Source organism: Mus caroli, chromosome 16 (genome assembly GCF_900094665.2).
Source record: "Mus caroli chromosome 16, CAROLI_EIJ_v1.1, whole genome shotgun sequence".
NCBI lineage: Eukaryota > Metazoa > Chordata > Mammalia > Rodentia > Muridae > Mus > Mus caroli.
The window spans coordinates 82555758-82578260 of NC_034585.1; the positions used below are offsets into that span (position 1 = coordinate 82555758).

A 22503-nucleotide genomic window follows, 5' to 3' on the forward strand; every position below is an offset into this window, starting at 1 on the left:
GATTTCTGAGTTTGAGGCCAGCCTGGTCTACAAAGTGAGTTCCAGGACAGCCAGGGCTACACAGAGAAACCCTGTCTAAAAAAAAAAAAAAAAAAAAAAAAAAGATTTAACATGCTTTGATGTAGTTTCTAGGTGCTAGAGTTCACCATCTACTACCAAAAAATGTCTTGATATTTTAAAATTATTTGATACATATTAGCCAAATTCCCACCCAGAAAGAGTAGTCTATACTCTACTTCCATGAAGAACATTATCTATTAATCATATGCAAGTAGGTGTTAAATGTAGGTTTATGTGCATACTTCAAATTTAAATTGTAATTATTAGAAATGAAATTGAGGGTTGGTCAGTGGTAATAATTGAATACCTAAATTAAATAAATAGGTTTATATAAATGAATTTATGTTAGGGATTTTATAATTATGCCATTTTATATAAAAAAGGAACACCATATGTTTCTGTAAATTTCTTGGAAGAGTAGAATTTAAATAGCCATGTTGTGGCCATCTAAGGGGCAGCTGATGTTGACAGTTATTTTGAAGGATGACTTCTTACCCTCTGTCACTTGGTGCTGATTGTCTGCACTAAGCTATAGAGATGCAGAGCTTTCTGCAATATGCTGAAGGTGTGAGTTGTCAGTGTCCTCCCAAGCTTACTTCTGCATGTGTGTTCATTAGCCAGTGAAATGTGAGCACAAAAGGATACAAATTGTTGGCTTATCTCACATGAGAGAATTGAGATTCCTCTTAATGTGTCATGACTCTAGGATGCTAACATTTCTTGACAGAAAATCAATCCTTTAGCATTCTGTTTGTTGGAGTGTTTAATTTACAAGTATAGTTGGGTCTTCAGACCACACGAAAGCCTTCATTATGTGTGTGTGGAGGGGTGTCGGTTCAAATATATCCCTGTTAAATGTCATTGACTTAGCTTTCTATGTTATTATTCAACAGTATAAGAGAGAGATAGAGCCAGAGAGAGAGAGTGACACAGATCTAATTAAGGCAGTACATATATAATGAAGCCTAATAATCTTTAAGATGTTAGGCAAATAAAACTATTTTTTATTATGTGTTCATAGGCAACTCTGACCTATAAGAAATCTCTAACTCCATTTTTTTTTGGATCCATGCTATGTGGCGCAGGCTGGCTTCACATTCATCTCCATCTCTTTAGTGCTGGGAATTTAGGCATATACCATCATGTCCAACCTTCTTCTATCTTATGAAAAACGGGGTTATTACACTAAGATTATATGTGGAAGCATTATTATTATATTAATCTTTACTTGATAAAGGAATTTTTTTTTAATTTTGTATATAAATAACACTTTAATGCCTGCAGGCAAGTGTATCAGGCAAACATATCTTCTTTGATCTAACTAGATCATCTCTGTTAACCTTTACCATGAAGGTACTTGGAAATCACCAGAAACATGGAGTTGGTCATGTATGATTTTTGTGTTTTGCAAAGGCAAAGGGTATTCTGGAAGGAAAAGAATTCTTTTTTGTTTGTTTTGTTTATTTTATTTATTTATTTATTTATTTTTTGGTTTTTCGAGACAGGGTTCCTCTGTGTAGTCCTGCAACTTACTCTGTAGACCAGGCTGGCCTCGAAACTCAGAAATCCACCTGCCTCTGCTTCCCAAGTGCCAGGATTAAAGGTGTGCGCCACCACTGCCCAGCTTGGAAAATAATTCTTGACAAATACAAGATGAGCAGCAGCCTTGGCTTTCGCAAAATCTTTACGATGTGTGTATGCAATCCCTCTGTTAGAAGCCATGCTTCAGGTACATGGAATCATTAGAAAACTGTTCCAGAGGTTCCCGAGGGGATAGCTAAAGCATCGCTGCCCTTCCATAAGAACCACTCCACATGATAAAGCCTGCAGACTACATATAAACTAGATTCCTCTTTGAGTACTTGTCTTCTGTTCAGGAGAAGAAAGAAAATCAAATTGCGATTTGTTCTCACAGATTTGATCTTCATAATTTTATGATTTTTGCAGAAAAGTGCAAAAACAGCAGCAACAAGAAAATGGGTAGATTTTAGATAAGCCCAACAGTTTGTTGAAGCCTTTTGTGATCCTGGGTTGGACTTATATATATCCTGGTTACTTTCCCATGCTTGGTGGATGTGACCTTCCAAAACATTTTATTTGACTACACTGTACAATTTCTTGGTGGTATCTCAGCTTCAGGAAGGAAAAACAGATCAAAACTGACATTTTCTATTCACAGCTGAACCAGTTAATCATAGAATAGAGGGCACTGAAGGGTAAGCTAAGCAGAAAGTCCCAGAAAACATGGTTAGGCAGTGTCCATCAGATGAGTTCAGATTGCATTGATCAGTGATGTTGGGGACCAGGAATTCCTACCACCCATTTGCACTAAGATACCCACTTTGAAAAAGGGTGAGAAAGAGAAAAGGTGACCCATGCAGCAGACTTATCACCCAAAGAAGCTTGGTAAAGGTAGGAAAACAGTTACCTCTTCGGGAGGCTTCAAAACTATCAAAAAGATTAATTCTCTGGATGTCATAGGTTAATGTGGTATTGGGCATCAAGGTTCGGTTTCGGTTAATACTGGTGACTGCAAACTTGAAAGCTAATTCTTCAACATTAACAGGTTCATTTTCCACAGTTTCAAAAATCCCTCCTGCAGAAGTAAAAGAGATGCATGAGAAATGTTAGACAGAATGCCATGGCACTGTTTTAAAAGAAGACTGTAAACTGCAAACAAAAATACCCAAACCATAAATACCGGCATGACCAAGGTAGATACAGAAGCCAGGCTGAATGAAGATGTGGTGCATGCAAATACATAGTTCTTTCTGCATATGTATGCATGATGTTTTAGATCCCATACTGAATGCATAATGCCTCTTAGATGGTATAAATAGATTCCAAATATTGCATACCACAGAGGCATAGCTGATAATGCAGTAGAAAACATTTTTCTCCAACTTTTACAAGAGTTGTGGTGTGTTTGATCTAGACATAACTTAAACTCTATTCTGGTAGGCACTCCTGCCTTGGAATTACAACTTTTCTATTGAAAACAGAGCTTTTAGGAGCTGGGTAATAACTCAGCAGTTAAGGACAGGCGTATGGCTCTTTGAGAGGACCCAAGCTTAGTTGCCAGAACCCACACTAGTCTGCTCATAACCGCTTGAAAGCCAGTATCCGGAACACATGATTTGCTGGGAGCCTGCACTCATGAGCATCCCGAACCCCACATTCATGTGCACCCCCACCCACCCACTCATGAGCATGTCCTCCACACTCATGAACACCCACCCCACCCTCATGTGCATCCCTACCTCCACCTCATGTGTACCCTCACCCCTACTCTCATGTATACCCCCACACACTATGTGCATAACACTGTTCACACTCATGTGCACTTCCTTACCACCATATATTGATGCATCCATCTCACTCACACACATATGTATGACTAAAGATAAGTTTGCTTTAAAAAGTAGACCTTCTGGACCTAACTGTAGTAGGGATGGACAGGGATGGACTGGGGATAGATCAGAATCCCATTCTGAGATTTTTTTTTCTCCAGAATGAAAACATCTTTTCTAGGTTTTAGAGCTCAGAATGCTGGGGTCACATTCTACACATCCTAATATGTTCCAAAGCATACTGTCAGATTTAAAGGAAATTTTCTCTGTTTGAAAAATCATTTAAATATACCCCAAAGCAAACATGGGTTCTAACTCTGGGGAAATGCGTTCTTTCATGTCCTAGGTTCTGTTATCTTAAACACGAGTACCTATCTCACTACAGATAATAATATTATTCGGCTGTGGCTGTCATCAGAGACTCCAGCTCAGTCTTTTTGAGAAATATTGGTGCTGGATAGAGATGATGCAGATATGGTTCGTTGTATGTTCTTAATATTCTTCACGTGTAGTCCTGAGATTATCTCCATAGACACAGACTGTTCCATCGAAGCCCTGTAAACTGACCTCTATTCAGCTCAGTTCTTGATTTACCTGACTCTGCTTCCTCTGAAAATAGGCCGTAACTCATGCCTGTGGCATGCTGGATGCTAGTGGGCTGCAGTTTATCTACTCTCTTTGTTCCTTGCTAAGGGTCAGAACTAGGTATTTCCAAACTTGTGAGTACTATAAATTCTCTTTTGATTCAAGCAAACATACAAGCACATATGTACACACACACATACACACACACTGCAATAAAATCACACATAGTCATCATGTGTATGATTTCTGTTTGTTCTTCCTCAGATAGAGAACTTCAATGTTCATATCTTAACTAAATGTAATTATACAGGCCCTACTTTGAAAGATTAGATTTTTTTTTAAAAGCACATATATAGTTTTCTGTTGAATTGACTTTCTTAATTATGAGAAATAAGAAGACCTATCGTAACCTAACTTGGCTTCTTCAGGTAATTTCTGGCATTTATAGATCAATAGCTTGAACCACTCATGTGTAGGTTACTACTACAGTTCTCTATAAAACCATAGTTAAGAATAAACAATGATGTCATGTTAACCTTCACCTAAAGACCCAGGGGAGATATTTGTTCCAAAAGTAGTATCTCGAGAAAATGTCCGTGTTTTCCTTGTGTCAATCACAAATGGGCAATTAGGGAGTGACTTCCACTTTCTTTGGGCGCTGTGAGTTGTCAGTGTCCTGACAGGTGAGGAGGTCACAGGAGAAGTGCTGAGTGATCTCAGGCAGATTGACGTAAAATGAGCTTATTGCTGTGGTCAAGGTGACCCACGCAGAGGACGCTTGATACTAGAGTGTCCGTAGCAGTCATTAGCAATTGCTTGTCCACAAGTCTCTTTCCCCAGCCCCAGCAAGGACTCTGTGACAGAGTCCACGGCCCTCAGAATCTGCCTCTATACAGACCAAGGCACTTTAAGATGCTCGAACTGGAACTACTTAGGGACAAAGTCAACCCCAGACTTCAAGGAGAGCATCATCAGGGTGTGTCGGATATGCTGTGACAGGGGATGTGCTCCTGGATGAAGAACAGAAGTTCTGAAATGTGGAGCCTTGCTTTACCTAACACTAACACGTCTTTGATATTTTTAAGTTGTGGGAAGAAAATCACCCTAACACAGCCCTTTCTGTGTAGTTTTCCTCAAAACTGTAACTAACACGCAAAGGAGTACATATTTTTCCTGATTTAGTAAATGAAAAGGAAACAGAGATAGCACATATTGTTCCCAAATAATTCAGTCATTAGCCTCATGTGTGACAAATTCGTGTGTCTGGTCATCCAGTACACATGTGTGCGCTTCTATTTTCATGTCACCAAGCTATCTATACTTTTGTCATGTCTGAATGTGGATGATAATTCTCTATTGCTCCCCCTGGTTTATAGAGGAGATGTGAAAACTTAGCCCACTATTCTGAAAACACATTTTTTCCCCAGAAAAGGGTTGGTATTATTGAATATTGGTGATGGTGATACAAACCAGTTGCTACCCATTTTGGAACTTCCTGCTCAGTTCAAAATGATTCCTCTAGTCTACAGTTAATTTGGCACAAAAATGAATGTTCTTGGATTTAAGGAAAGTATTAGCTTATTTTTTATGTATTTAGTCTGCAGCTGAACTCCATTTCAGTACTTTGGGGAAAATGTCTATCTTTCATTTGCCAAGTGAAAATTATGCACCATGTCACTAGCTCAGCACTTCACCACACTCAGCTTTTCTTCTAAGGAGAGCATCTGACAGGTATCCCAGATATACGGTAAGAAGCAGTGAGCAGACTGCTGGGGAAACACTGAAAAAACAGTATCTGCTCAGACAGGACAATGTTGTTGTGAATAGAAGCATGGCTGGTGCCTCAGACGGTGGGTGAGCCTCTTCCTTTCCACAGCTTCCGATTTAAGATGTGGAATGCTTAATCCTAAAGGCAGAGGAACAGTGCCTGGGGACACCTGCATGATTCATTCTTTTCTCCCTCTCTTCATCCCCCTTCCTTCCCTCTGTTCCTCCCCTTCCATTCTTTGTCGTACTGTTCTCTCTCTTCTCTCTCTTTCTTCCTCTTTTCTTACATTTCCATCCTCCTTCTTCCTGTCTTTTCTTCTCTGTTTTTATCTCTCTCTTACTTTTTGAGATTTGTGGGTAGGCCTTTTTCAATGAGATATTTAAATCCTTCTGGGAGTGTCTTTGTGGGGCTAACTTCTGGCCTCAGCCATCTGGAGGGCTGAGTCCCACTTGTCAGAAGGAAGATTCCCCCCTCAGTTGTTGCTCTGTTCCCCCTCTATTCTTGCAGCCCATTCTCTCTTGGTGTCTCTCTTCCTACTGAGGTCAAGGCACTTCTACAAATTTTGATCTCTCTCATTTGAGCTGAATGGGCCATAACTTCTAGTCCTAAGGTGGCCAATTGTGGAAAAAAAGTAGAAAAGATGAAGTTAAGATGCTTCTTTAAGGCCTAATGAGTATGGAAAAGACACTCTTCCATCTATCTATCTATCTATCTATCTATCTATCTATCTATCTATCTATCTATCNTATCTATCTATCATCTATCTATCTATCTATCTATCTATCTATCTATCTATCTATCTATCATCTACCTATCTATCTATTTATCATATGCCAGTCTATCTATCCATTTATTTACCTGCTTATGTATCTATCCATCTATCACCTGACTATCTATCTATCTATCTATCTATCTATCTATCTATCTATCTATCTATCTATCATCTATCTATCATATCTATAAATCAATCAATCAATCAATCAATCATCTATTCATCTATAATCATCTATCTACCTATCATCTATCTATCATATCTATGAATCAATTAATCAATCAATCATCTATCCATCTATAATCATCTATCAACTATCAATCTATCTTTAATCTATATAAACTATCTACCTCTCTCTCTATTTATCATCTATCTGCTTACTTTCTATCTGTCTATCTGTCTGTCTATCTATCTATCTATCTATCTATCTATCTATCTATCTATCTATCTATCTATGTATCTATCTAAATTGCTCAGGTAATATCAGCAGTGTATAAAGAGGGAAGACTGTGAGAAGTCCAGATGAACAAGCTCCCTTTTGGGCTGTAACTGTTGAGCATGGCAGATGAAGCCCGCCAAGGTAGAACCTCAGAGGTGTGGGTGGCCATGCTTGCATTCATCATTTATATCTTATGAAGAAGCAAAGCATGAAAAGTGTTGGTGAAGCACTTTGTGTTGTTACTGTGATGTGGGTCAGGCTGGGAATTGCAGATCACACACCAGTCTAGATACATTTGGAATCAAGCCCTCTGCCCCATCACCATCAGGAAGGCGAGCAAGGCCAAACGGTTTCAGTAATGCACAGCCCCCACTCCTTCTCCCTTTCCCTAAACTGCTTGCAGCTCAGTGTCACAGCTCAAGATTCTTGGCAGAACTAACCCAACAAAGGGTTAGAAGCTTAGATAGGCAGTGTTTCATATTCAGGTCTTCATGGTAGGATGGCAAGACAGTTTATGCACGGAGTGAGCCATGTTCTCAGTCCTGACATAAAAACGATGGGCGTGGTGGCGGGCATGTCATCTACAAAGAGATCCTAGGAGCTCACTGGCCAACTGGTCTAGCTAATTGGAAATCTCCAGGTTCAATTAGAGACTCTGTCTTAAATAATAAAGTGGGGGATGGCAGAGGGAGTATGATACCCAGTGTCACCCTCTGGCTTGCATACTCACACGCAGGGGCATCCACACATCTGTGCATTTGGCATATGTTATCCACTTAAAATATAAACCAGTATTTTCTAAAACTAGAAGTTGGGCTTTGAAGAATCATGCTCTAGCTTTCTGTACAGATATTTCTGTTATTTGAAGTGATATCAGTGTTTAGTACTCCTTATAGTTTGGTATTTGTTATCAATACCAAAATGGGTATGAATTTGGGAAATATTGTGTAATTTATATTTAGACTTATATTTGAAGGTTTCTGGGTTTCTTGTATTGCTTTTCTCCCATTATACTTTACATGGAAGAATAGAGATTGGCACAAATAAAGCTTATACTAAACATCATATATATATATATATATATATATATATGTATATATATATATATATACTCACACACATATACATATATGTATATGTATGTGTGTGTGCTTAAAATATATACATATATATATATATTTACATACAAACATACACACATACTATACTCCTGCTCTGCTATCACACACAGCCACTAAATATAGAATATAAAACAAATAAGGACTATGTCCATGGCTTTGAGATAATTTGAACTAAAAATACCCTTTTCTTGTGTGTATGTCATTTTTATGGCCTGAAGTGTTTCCACCCTAAGCACATATACTAAAGCCCTAACTCCAGTGCCCAATACCTAAAAACTGACTGCATTTTTCAAGGTAACTTGGTTTAGAACAAGGCAGCATGGGTGTGCCTGATCCAGTCTGTTATTATAAGAGAAGAAAATGATGGGGTTGGAAAAATGGCTCAGCAGTAGAGAGCACGTCTTGCTCTTTCAGAGCACCTGGGTCTCAGTCTCAAAACCCACACTGCAGCTAACAACCATGTGTAACTCCAGTTCTGAGGATATGACACTTTTTTCTCACCTCTACAGGTACTATGTACTCAGGGTGCATGGATCAATATGCATGCAGGCAAAATTCCTATACACACACAAAATATAAATAAATAAATAAATAAATAAATAAATAAATAAATAAATCCTTAAAACAATAAGAAACTGGAATTCACACACAGTATATCCCTGCATACAATCATGCAAAAGCTAGTTTACATGAGGACAAACAACTGAAGCGGTGATCTGCAGGCAAGGAGAAGACAAGCCTGCCATTCCTTCATCCTGTACCTCCAGCCTTGCAGACAGGATGAAAATACAGTTCTATTTCTATTATCTTAACCATCTAGTCTACTTATACTGTGTGCTTGTTTGTTTGCTTTTGTAGCCTTAAGAAGCGAGTTTGTTCATCTTGTCTTTTTTACCCTAAGGGCTTTAAAATGAAAACACATTTAGTGGTGTAGTGTCAATCACCTTTATCTAAATACCACTTTTTTCTTGGAACTGTAATGTATGACAAGCAAAGAGAAAGCTATCGTCCATCAGTTTAGGAGGCGGAAGTGTACGCTCACCGTGCACTGCTGCTGCTGTTGCTTCACTATGACGTGGCAATCACTCATGGAAAGCACTCATATAGCAATATCCTGCACATGGACGAAGTTGTCTACAAGGAGTGATGAGGGATGTGGGGAGGGGTGTTCAACAGAAAGTTTTTCATTTGCACCAAGTAATTTCATGCGGATCTAGAAGAGACTTGTCCACCATGACAAATCTCAGTACTATTTGATTAATAACGTGGCCACTGTAAGCAACGTGTGGCACTTAGCACTCAGAGAAGGCTGAGAACAAATGCTTTATTTCATGAACCTTCTGAACATACGCAACAGCCACGGTGCATGCATATGCTTTCTTTCACTATAACAACATACCTGAGGTACTTTATTTATAAAATGAAAAGGTATATTTTGGCTCGGCAGTTGGGAGATTCTTGCCCCTGATTTATTGGCTCCTTGAATTTGGGATATGATGAGAAAATAAATCATGGTAAGATTGCTTGGAGCACACACTGCATGATTTGTGACCAGAAAGCAAAGTGGGGGAAGAGTGTCCCCTTTGAGGAAATTACTTCAGTGACCTAAGGATTTCCCATAAGGTTCAACCTCATCAAGGTCTTCAGTACCCTGGACAGTGCCACTCTGGAAACCAGACCTTTAGCACACTGATGTTTTAAAGCATATACAACATTTGAACTCTAGCAGATACTTTTCAAGCTTTTCCTAGTTCATATCCCATTCTTAGAGAACCATAAGAGAGGACTGAACACTTTATGAAGATTCCCAGCCTCCTGCAATAGCCCACTGATTTCTTTACTTTCTCTTTTGGCTTTCAAGGATGTCCAATCTTTGTAACCTGCCTTTCAGTTACAGTTTCTATGGAGTACGAAAACTATAATGTAGATACAGAGGACCTGATCTGGGCCAGGTCATGGACCTTAGAAAACATGATATTCTTCTTGCCAACCATCACCACCCTGGCTCCCTTCAGATGGGGCTTCACTGTATTATGGGTAGGAATTGTAACAGTGGCTCACTTTATTCCTTGAAAACCACCAAGAAACCGAACCAGAGAATTTTTCCTTCATTTAATGACAAAAAAAAAAAATGAGAGTCATATGGGAACAGAGTCCTATTCCCATAAGAAGATTATTTTTTGACTAGGCTTGACTTATAATAAATATATATTCCAATAGCTATTTTAGAAATCCAGTAGATTTGCATTGTGCATTATATGAATATATACATGCATATACACACACATATATATATATATACATATATATATATATGTTTCAGCTGTTTTTATATTTTATGACCTATGAATCTTTCACAAAATTTAATAATTCATCCAACAAGTCAGTATTTCTTCTGGTCATTTATTTATAAAATATTTTGTGTGGTCAAAACCAGTGCTGTATGAGGCACAGGGAATATACCGTGTACAAAAGAGATGAATTGTAACAACCAAGCATGAAAGTGCACTCATGGCATCCCCATACTTGGAAGGCAGAAGGAGACTGTTCTCTGTGAGTGTAAGAGCAGCCTGGTTGACATAGAGAGTTTCAGCCAGCACAGGCTTATATAGTGAGATTCTGAAGAAAAAGGAAGGGGCAGGGCCAGAAGGATGGAGAAAGAGATTGTGAGTATGTGACTTTAGGAGCTTTTCTTCTAGAAGCTATTCAGAAGTGTGATGGGGGCAGTGGGATGCCTACGAAGAGGCCAGGCATGTCTTCACCCTACAGTTACCTGAGTAAGAATCTGAAAGAACGGAGGCAATGGACAGAAGGTGTTGAGAGAAGAGTGTTCTATTCAGAGGGAGCAAAGTGATAAGAGACAGGAGCTATTTTGGGTCATTTTTTTAAAGGACTTCAGTGGCTGAAATTGGGTGAGTCAGACTTTGGCAAAAGAGCTTAACCAAGTGATAGAGCTAGATTGGAGTGGATTACAGAGAGCTTAGTAAACGGTGATAAGATTGTGGCTTTATTCTAAGAGGCATGAAAAGCTGCCAGTAGGCTTTGAGCAGAGTGGTTAAGTGATGTTTCATATTGCAAGAGAAATCAGTATAGGTTTTGTGTTAATGAGGAGATGGGCAAGAGGCAAACACAGGAAGATCTGTTCTTGTCCCTGTTCTACAAGTGGCACTTCAGTAATTTAGCTGAGAGATGATGGTGATTAAGTTCAGATTGTTGTTATTGATGGTGTGAAAAAAAAATCTCCTTGAATAGAAGGTAGGGCTGGTAGGGTTCTCTGACAAAGCCTAAGAGACGAGAATGAAGGATGACATTGTGTTTGGAGATTTAAGTAGTCATTGATATTGCTGAAGTGCAGAACCGGGAGCTTGGCTTGGGAGTGTGATTGATTACTCTGTGCCGCCTCTTATGTGCTTAAGAGAAAATGTCAGCTCGGGAGCTTACTATGTTCATGCAGATGTTCTAGAAGTTGTTTCTGAATGTGGAAGTGAGGGTGTCATTACAGTGGGCGTTGTGTATAACGCAATAGTCCTGGAGAAAAATCACTTGACAGCAAGTGTCGACAGACAATCCAAGGAGTTCTCAGAGACAATAAAAGAGGGAATATGCACGAGCTGAATCACTTGGATAATGTGAGGAGGGGCAGGACACTGTCAGTTCTCTGAATTTGGATTTCTGGCTTTTTGTATTGTTAGAGAATCCATTACTTTTACTTTATGTAACCAAGTTTAATGGTGAATGTGTGTGCGAGTGAGTGTGTGTGTGTGTGTGTGCGTGTGTGTATGTGTGCTTTGTATGTATTTAAGCATGCACATCTGTGTGTGTGAGTGTGGAGGTCAGGGGTTAACATCAGTGCCTTCATCAATCATTTTACTTTGGCTTTTGTTGTATTTGTTTTTGATCCCTTATAGAGCCTTAGCTCACCAGTTCAGCTAGGTTGGTTAGCCCCTGTGCTCCAGGGATCTACTTATCTGCCTCCTTAGTACTGGGACTACAGATGTATTCTGCCACATCTGACATTTTACATGAGCCCTGCTGATCTAAAAACAGACCCTTGTGTTTTTAACAAGCATTTTATTGGGCGATCCATTTCCGTAGCCCTGAAATAATTTACTATAGAAGCTGCAGGTTTCTGATGCAATATACAGATAGACTTATTTTTAATTCTTTTCACTTTGAATGGATTCAAAATAACTAAAGTTTGTCACACAGTCCATTTTGATAAATCTATATATGTATGCATCCATTTGTACAATAGGTCCTGATTTGATTCGTGTAAGGAGAATGTTTCCTACCTCCCACCTATTTATTATTTCCCTTTGGTGAAAACATTCCAAAGTCCTCTGTTGTAGGAAATATAAACATATAGTGAACATGTATAATAACTTACTAACTATATAGTCACATCACTATGCTTTGAAAACTAGAACTTCTTCATGGTCCACTGTATTTGATAGCTGCCAATTGTGCTTTCCTGATATTTGCCACTATTAGCTGATTTTAATAATGCCATTTCTTCTTTCTAAAGTGTCACTTTATTCAGCCCATTCAATAGCTTTTTTTTAACCTCTCTGATGCAATCTTACAAATACTCCACTTAACTATATTACAGGATTTATTGGAATTTTTATTTATTTTATTTTTTTACTTCATTTGAAGAGTGCAGGTTCAGATCAGGTTGTTGCTATATGTGCATGCTAATAAACTGTACACACCCCTAATTAACTGATGTATGTCCACTGTGACAAACTGTGAGGTCATTCAGGAAACAAGGGCAATCTATTAAATGACAATCTAGAAATGGGAAGTTCCAGTGCTGGCTCCTGTTTTGCATTCATGTAGACGAACAACCATCCCAGACGCTGTCAACAAAAAACAAGATGGCAATTTGATCTATTCCTTTGCTGATAGCTGCTCCTTAAATACACAATATTATATTGCCTCCCTTTATTGCCACATCCATATTTCTCCTTTATTGCATCATAAGCAATTTACTCGAGGCTCATATTTACTGCACCTTTAATTTCAAGGTTACATGTTTAATTTCTAAGAATCCCTTTCGCATCCAGCATCTCTCTTCCTGTCTTACTTTGGGCATTAACACAGCCTTAATGATCTTATGTAGATAAATATGGGTGGGAATCAGGTGTTCTATCACTTAATGGAAGAGAAATGGATAAGGAGAGCTTTAAATCTTTCAGAAAGTCTAGCGTAAGGAGAGAGTTATAGGCTAAAGACAAGTGGAGCCTCAGTGGTCTGGCTGTGACCCAACCTTCTACAAGTACCCTCATATATCATTGTCCTTGGAAAGGGAGAATCCATTTTATTCCATAACTGGGGTAATAGCCAGATTTAAATTCTCTCTTTGATGCTTCAAAGAGATCTGCATACATTCAATATGCATGCCCTAAAAATGGAAGGACACATGTCTATAAGGAATAACTGACACACTTCAGAAGGTAGCTAGTCAGAGGGAGGGGAAAATCTGAATTTTTCTGTAGATGTTATAGGTAATTGTTCTTAATAAATGTACTACACATTAAAAGCAAAGATAGCCATTCAAAATCAAAATATTCTTATAGTATCTTTCAATATTTAATTTGTTTATAAAGCATTATTGATTAACTGTTAATGTGTAGGGCGATGCTAGCATTAGGGGATGACATACAGTGAAGGATACTTTGGTTCTTGCTCTCAGAAAGATGCCAGTCCTAAGTGATAGGCTTCAGAAAGGGAAGCCATGTGCAGTCATCAATTACTCAGCTAACAAAGCCCAGGTACAAGCCTTGTCCCCTTCTACAAAGAATCCTTTCATCCAGGGATGAATTTGGTTATATGGGGGAATTTGTTTAGTATAGCCATTTTGAAAAATAGTCTAGAGGCCTCTGAAAGAAAAACCTAAACCACCACAGGTTTTGGATATCTGACTACTGGAAAATGAAATCATGTTCAAAAGTCACCTGCACTCTTGCAATTGCTTCAGCATCATTTACAGCAGGATATAGAATATATGGAATGAAGACAAACTAATATCCAGATACCTTATATAATATGATATACTGAATATACATATAATGAAACCTGGCTTAGGGAGATGGCTTAGAGTGTAAAAAGTAGTTGCCACCAAACTTGATGATCTGAGTTTGATCACCTGGAGCCATAAGGTTGAAGAACAGAACCAACTCAAACAACTTGTCCTGTAATCTACACATGAACACTACGGGACATATGCCAAACTCTCCCAGATGAGCACCTTTTAAAGAGTCACTAAAAAGACACCAAGCCACGTAATTTGTGACAAAAGATCCTGGCCTGGAGGATGTCTTCTTAACTGTTGTAAGTCCAGCTGACAAAGATCAGTGCCGTGTGATCTTCATCATTAGTGGAACATTGAAATGTTGATCGTAGAGGCTAATACTAGAATGGTGTTTCCCAAAACCTTAGAAGACTTAGATTGAGAGATGAAGAGGGGTTGGTCAGGAACACAATACTGTAGTTAGATAGAAGAAAGGCTTCTGGTATTCTGTAGTACATCTAGCTGGATACACTGATCAGCAGATACATATCTCAGAGTAGTTAGGAAAAAAAGAATTTTCCTTGTACTTGTCAAGAGTGATACGATCATTACTTAAAGTCATAACTTCTTCATATGCATATAAATCGGAGTCATAGCATACTTTATAAATATATATTTTGTATATATTAAATGTATATATAAATAAAATGTCAATCAAAAACCTTCTTAAGCCCAGAGCCCATCCATTGCTTGAGTGTAGGAGTATTTCCTTGAGAGTACTAATGGGAACTTGCTGGGACTCTATGCCTTGACACAACACAGCCCAGCAGTCCCCGTAAAGGGCTGTCTGGTTGATGAGATGTTCAGTCTTGTGTCTAAGCATGGAGGCACATGAAACACTCTTTCCTGGCAACACTGAGGCCTGGGAGGTGAGGGAGGCGGTTGATATATGTGGCGAGACCTACTGACTTTTCCCATTACTGTGTCTGTGGCACTGATTGCTTCTTCTCTCCCAACCATTACCTCCCCTGGTTCCCAAGCACTCTCAAAGCTCTGCTCTCCCTGGGAGCACACTTCTCATCAGGCTGCCAGCACCTTCATTTCATGCAGGGATGGCTGGTGTCCGAGTCAACTGCAGCTTCCAGGCAGCCACCAGGAATGGTGCCAGTGAAGTCCTGCCAAAAACCTTCACTCTTATAAAAGTCTAGGATTGCTTTAATATCTCTTGAGAGCAGTTATATTTCTAGCTTTTAACATCTCATTTAAATGACATGTATTCACATGAAAGGCCCCCTGATTCCATTTTTTCTGCTTATTAATTAAATGGGTAGAATATGCCAAGTTCACAGCCCAGGGTTCCAAGAAAGCTTTATTACATGTTTTATCCCAGTTTTCTACTTTATGCCCCTTTGTTTCTGCTTTTTTTTTTTTTTCAGCTGGCAATTTCTGTTTGCTAAGAAGGGAAGGCTGTTGTTGAAATGAAATCTGGGGTCTGAAGCCAAAGCAAATGGAGGCTCATAGCTCCCTTTGGGAAGCATTTATCAATGCATAGACATGGGAGACACAAAAGGCCTTTAGTGGTCAAACATGTTTAGGAAGCCCTGCCTAGCATCAGCCCTGCTGGAAATTCGCATTACACAGTAATGTGCACATTGCCCACAAGCCATGCAATAAGAAAGCAATTCAACTCTGCTTAACCCAGTGTGCTTCTGACATTCTCTTGATCACAGGACACTTTCCCCCCGCAACTGTGCCCAGTTGTCTTGATAATCACATCCTAAAAGCAGTTTGATCCAGAGATCTGCTTACATTTGGACTAAAATAAAAAGTATGTTAAAGTAGTATTTTCATGCCACTTTTATGAAAAGCTAGATAGGGTTCTAATGAGAAGTATAAACCCTCTAACTATGATACTACCTCTAAAGACATATTAGACCCGTGTCATGAATTTTAATTTTCCTTTTGCATTTACAAATAAATATTCTAAGTAAGAAGATGATGTCTCTTTCCGTGAGAAAAACCGACCTGTCTTTGGTTGGTCTAATCTAAGTTATATGTTCACACTATGTATCTCCTTAATGCTTGATGTCAAGATGAAGTAGTCAACTATCTGCCCCTCTTAATTTCTATATTCCTAAGTGCTCCAACAGCAAATACCCTTCTTGCAACATTTTTTATTCACCAATATTAAAATCATGAAAAATGGACCCTTGAGTTAATAATGTAATGTCTAAGAAAGTTCCAGAAACTTGGATGTAAACCTTTATCTGTTAGAGTTCTTGTCGTCTAATGTTTATGTTTGAGGCTGAATTGATTATTGCTTATCAAGTGACTCTAGACACTAGAGTCCGCTATCAACCTGTTGATTGTTATTCTTTTAGGGTTGCATATCAGATATTTACATTGTGATTCATAATAGTAACAAAATTACAGTTCTGAAGTAGCAACAAAATAATTTTATGCTTGTGTGTCACAATGACATGAGGAAATTAAAGGGCCATAGCATTACAAAGGTTGAAAACCACTGCTCTAGAGTTTAGAGCTTAGCAGATTTAAGTTGAGGTATGTTTCTAAGTCTCAGCCTGAGATTCACCATGATAGAATGAAATCAGCTGGGGATGTATTCAGCATTAAACTAATTGCCTGACATGTGCAATGTCTTAGGTTCAATGCCCTATGCTACAAAAGAAAAACAAAGTAAGTATTGGAAGTGATGGAAATGAAAGTTTACCAAGACATGAAATGCAAGTGACCCCAATGGAAGTCACTTCTAAGAGAAAATGCTCTGGTGAGTTAGTGAGGCTCTAGATGGGAGAGAAGACAAACATGCTCGTTCATGAGAACTGTGGGATGATCTACTATACAGCAAGGTTAGAGTTCATGTTGGATAGGGCAAACAGCGGAATTGGGAAATATTCACATTTTCCTTTAAAAGCTGAAAGTCTCCTTTACTCTTCATACCTGTGTACTTAAGACGATACTTCTCTCTCAAGTCCTGGAGTGGACACCACAGCATGGAGAGAGTATGGTCATTTTTGTTCTTGCAATATTTCATATTTAAAACATACTTGCCCATATTGGTTACATAAATGGTTGGATGGAAAGAAAAGCAAACACATATATCATTACATAGTATGAAGCAAACACTGTTAAATGTTTGGACAATTTCGTTTCACTATTTTACTGAGTTTTCCTTTACTCTTATTCAATATAAAATTGATTTCATTTCTAGGTACTAAGAAGAAGAAATTTTCACTAAGAAAAATATAACACTTGCCAGAGTTTCAAAATAATACTTAGGAGTAAACTTAAAGACAGTAGAAACCCAGAGAAAGCTACACAACTTTCCGGAAAGCATTCAAAACCAAATACAAGTGGGAATATATACCATGCTCATGAAGAACAGAACCTCCTGTTATTCTAGTGTTTATTCTTCTCAATAAGATATACAAATTTCAGTTAATTCCTATCAAAATCTCCATTGTATTTTATACAGAGATGGAAAGAACAGTGTGAATAATACTGTGGAACTGCAAAAGACCCTGAGTAGCAGACACAATGAACAAAGCCAGAGACATTGTGCTTTCTGACTTCAAGCCGCCTCAGGGAGCTATGGTCATTCCTACAGTGTGCTACTGAGATGAAGTGTATGCTGCACAGTGGAGCTGATTTGGAAATGAACCTTTGGCAAAGGCATCCATCAGTCACAACTGGAAAAGGGCAGTGTTTCAGCCACAGGAGCCAAGAAAACTGACGTTGAAAAGGATAAAGTTATAACTTAATATTCAAGCAGACATAGGGGGCTGCAGAGGGGAGTTTGTGGTTAAGAGAACTGGCTGCTCTTCCAGAGGACTAGAATTTAATTCCCAGCACCCACATGGCTGCTCACAACTACCTGGAACTCCAGTTGCAGGGTACCTGATGCCCTCTTCTGGTCTCCACAGGTACCAGGTATACATATGCTGCACAGACATCCATGTAGACAAAACATCTATACACAGTAAAAAACAAATCTTCTATCAGACAAAACAATATACACAAGGCCTGTGAAAGGTTTAAAAAGAAGTCTGAATATAAAATATCCAGGAGAAAACATTGGATGAGAGATCCATGACTTTAATCTGGGCAATGATTTCCTGCCCTGACACCAATATTGCAAGCAACAGAAAGAAAATTGTATCAAACTGAAATTTATGCACAGCCGAAGAAATCAGCAGCACACTCCACAGACAACCGAGGAAATGCAAAAGCAATATTTTCAAAGCATATACCTAATAAAAACTTATAGTTCTCTATGCTTGTTTTGAAATGCAGATAAATTATATACAGTTATATAATGATTGATCTATTGATTTCATACTGGCCCTTAGTCACTTGTTCTGGATGCATAATTTATTGCAATGTATATTGGATTTGTTATTGTAGTCAAATATAATTTATACATAGTGCTATACTGATGCACATACCCCCAGAGCCAGAAGACAGAGGCATGTCAACACTGGGTCTTCTTCCCCTACCTAGGAACAGCTTAATTTCCATGACCTTGATAGATTCTTCACTTCCTTACCTTGCTCAGATCTCACTGAGGTGGCCTGGGGTGTGCTGAATTTACAATGAACTGATGCAACTTTTTGTCATTTCCTAAATTGTTGGTTACTCCCGTCCTTTGTCCTTTTCACATCATGTCTGGATCTGTTTCCCTATAATTAACCTGGTTAATTGGTGTCCACAGTACACTGTATAAAGCATTGCTTTCTTGCAAGCATCTTCTTGCACTCACAATGAAAAAGATGCCAGCAGACGCCCATCATTATTCATGATCTTGATGCTTTTAGGTCATTTTATGCCAGGTTTTCTTATTTCTTTAATTGGTATCCTCTTAGCTATTGTCGACTTAAATTTCAAAACCATGTTTATTATTTATATTCATATCTGTGGTTTGAAGTTGCTTTTTCCTGACATTTGCCTTATTTTATGTCTTCAGATGGTACTGGTTTTGCTATTGAAGTACTTATGGGTGTTGGCTCTTGTCTCCTACCTTGTTTGAGTCAGGGCCTAGCAACATGAGGCCACTGACATTTTTATTGGCAATATTTTCTCAGTATATGTTAAACTCTTGGTAATGCAGAATACAATTTCAGGCAGTTCGATTTCTAGACTTACTGATGTCAGACACTGGTTTTCTACCAATGAAGTATAACTCGTTTGTGGTAGTTTGTAGGATTCCTGGTTTCTTTTTTTCTATCAGTGCATCAGTGGACGTACCTAACTCGGAGCTGACTGGGGCTGCATGGCCAGTTCTGCCTGATGACCTGTGAACAGAAGTCACTTTTGCAATACTGACTAGACACTTAACCACCCGTGAGTGAGTCTCTAGAGCTCTTCTGTGCTCACCTCTGTCTAGGGCACAGATAACAGCTATTCCTTCAGCCTGGGAGCCCTCAAAGACCCACTTACAAAACAGAGCCTGCAAGGAGTTGTTTAAACAAGAATATAACGTTGATTATTTGAAGGCAGTAGTTGAGAGGGGCATTTTCCAGAATGGAGCCTGATGTTGGAATAGTTACAATTTAAAACGTTTTTGTTTCTAGAATTGATAAAAATTCACTGACATGATTGCTGCTATGGGGTGCTTGTAATCTTTGTGTGTCTTTGATGAGTGTATGAATATTCATGTTTGTGTGAGTGTAAGTATGAATATCAGAAGACTTCACAGGTAAGTCCTCATGTTTCACTTGCTTGTGTCAGGGTCTCTCTCTCTCTCTCTCTCCTTCTCTCTTTCTCTCTCTTTTCTGGACAGGGTTTCTCTGTGTAACCCTGACTGTCCTGGAACTCACTCTGTAGACCAGGATGTCTTTGAACTCAGAAATCTGCCAGCCTCAGCCTCCCAAGTGCTGGGATTGAAGGCATGAGCCACCACTGCTCAGTGGTGTCAGGGTCTCTTGATCACAGCATCCTAAGCCAGGCTGGCATCAGGACAGTCTCCTGTCTACCTCCCACATTGTTGTGAGATCAGTGACATCACAGACACACCTATTGAGTCTGGATTTTTATAATGTGAATTCTGAGAATATGAACACAGATTGCCAAGCAAGCAGCTTACACATCAAACCATCACTCAGTTTCTTGGGAGTTTTGATAAGGCTATTTCATGATTTAGTTTGTTAACTTGAAATTCCTTCTAGTGTGTGCATGAGCAAAGCTAATAAAAGGATTTATGCTATATTAAATTATACATGCTTATGTTATAAGAATTGCACATACAAATGTGCATGTATGCAGTCTCTACTAGGGTGGTACAGGATGTTTTTCATATATTGAGTTACTGTATAATTTCTGTATTATTGCTATTCTGCCTAAGTATATGTAGCTCTGCATGGTGCTAATATTGGTTTACAAACTTGCTGGGTAAATGACCTTTACAATTGGATCCAATTCTTCCCTTTATTTGCAATGATTTTCTTGAAAATAATTGCTTGCTTATGTCCTGGAATTTATTTAAAATAAAAATTTACAAAAGTCAAAATATTAAAAGGCATTTCATTTCCCTAAGATTTCGAGATATTCATATCAAGATATTTGTTATAGATTTAAAAGTAAATCACAGCATATTTCACACAATTATATGTTTCCCTAGCAAGTGAGCTTGATTTGTAATATTTTCTTTTTCATTATTATCGATTTTATGTGTATGTATAATATACCTCTTTGCATGTATGAATTCTTTTCAAATAATTTAAGTTTCCCAACGCAATTTTTCATAACATAACTATTTTAAGACATCCATCATTTCTGATTTGCTTATTATGTTGGCTAGAATTTTCAGCATAAGAAGATGAGAGCTAGTTTCCTTATTTCGTTTTAAAATTTAAATTGAAATGCTTCTACTGTTAAGCCATTGCCTGTTATTCAGAAGTTGGATTGAAATAGATGCTATATTATTAATTTAACATAGTTCAAGAAATGAAAATTAAAATAAATGTGAATTATATTCATATCCTAAACAATGTATTAGCTTTCATTAAGTGATTCTCAGAGTTCAATTTCCCTCTAATGAGATATTTTATATGAGTGAATTTCTTTACATTATCCCATGCGTACAAAGCTGAGACAAATTATATTTGGTCACGGAGGGTTTTTCTTTACCTATGTTGCTTAATTAGATTAGCTGATGTCATATATGATACTTTGCATTTCTGTCAATAAATGATAGTGACATGTAAGCCTTGCTGATTGAGTTATTAGAGTTATCTAATCTTAATAAGATGTAATAGATGAATTTCAAATAACTCTGTGTCTTGGAAAAATAAAGAAATTCCCTTAAGCTTAAAAGACCTCATCAGCAGAATCTCATAGCTTTGAATGTTTCTGTAAATGTTTCTGTAAATATGTTTTAAAATGTTTACTGGTATCTTTGAGATCACAATAATTTATGGTAGACTGATCTAGCAAGAAATATTTCATGTGTTCAATATTTCATCTAGTTAAGTAAGATTTTAACATTTTACAAATCTACATATTATACAATTATGGAGATAAAATTGTTTTAAAGATTTATTATATCTATCATCTATTTGTCATCTATCATCTATCTATCTATCTATCTATCTATCTATCTATCTATCTATCATCACCATCATCTCTCTCTCTGTCTCTCTGTCTCTCTGTCTCTCTGTCTCTCTGTCTCTCTCTGTCTCTCTCTGTCTCTCTCTCTCTCTCTCTGTGTTTGTATTTGTTTTTGGGCTTGTGTGATGTGTATAGGGAGGGATGCTGTGAAGCCTGGATAAGAATATTGGTTCCTCTGAAGCTGAAGTTACAGACAGCTGTGTGGTTTCATGTGATTGCTGGGAACTGAAGTTATTTCCCCTTCAAGAGCAGCAAGCACTCTTTTTTTTTTTTTTTTAATGGGCACAAGAATAATTAGACTTTGGATATATTATTTTTAGTTTTCTTTTTTGTTTATTTATTATTAGATATTTTCTTTATATATATTTCAAATGCTATCCTGAAAGTTCCCTATACCCTCCCTTTGCCCTGCTCCCCTACCCACCCACTCCTGCTTCTTGGCCCTGGCATTCCCCTGTACTGGGGCATATAAAGTTTGCAATACTAAGAGGCCTCTCTTCCCAGTGATAGCTGACTAGGCCATCTTCTGCTATATATGCAGCTAGAGACACGAGCTCTGGGGGTATTGGCTAGTTCATATTGTTGTCCACCTACAGGGTTGCAGACCCCTTCAGCTCCTTGGGTGCTTTCTCTCGCTTCTCCATTGGGGGCCCTATGTTCCATCTTATAGATGACTGTGAGCATCCACTTCTGTATTTGCCAGGCACTGGCATAGCCTCATCCGAGACAGCTATAACAGGGTCCCTTCAGCAAAATCTTGCTGGCATAT

At 38.3% G+C, this 22503-nt stretch overlaps 1 protein-coding gene across 1 annotated transcript in view; it reads right to left on the bottom strand.

Annotated features, from left to right (window-relative positions):
- Positions 1-22503, bottom strand: part of Grik1 (glutamate ionotropic receptor kainate type subunit 1) — a 386955-nt gene that overhangs the window by 152137 nt on the left and 212315 nt on the right. Inside the window, exon 2 of the mRNA XM_029470320.1 lies at positions 2489-2656. Coding sequence (XP_029326180.1) covers positions 2489-2656 — 168 coding nt within the window. The remainder of the gene's footprint in view (positions 1-2488; positions 2657-22503) is intronic.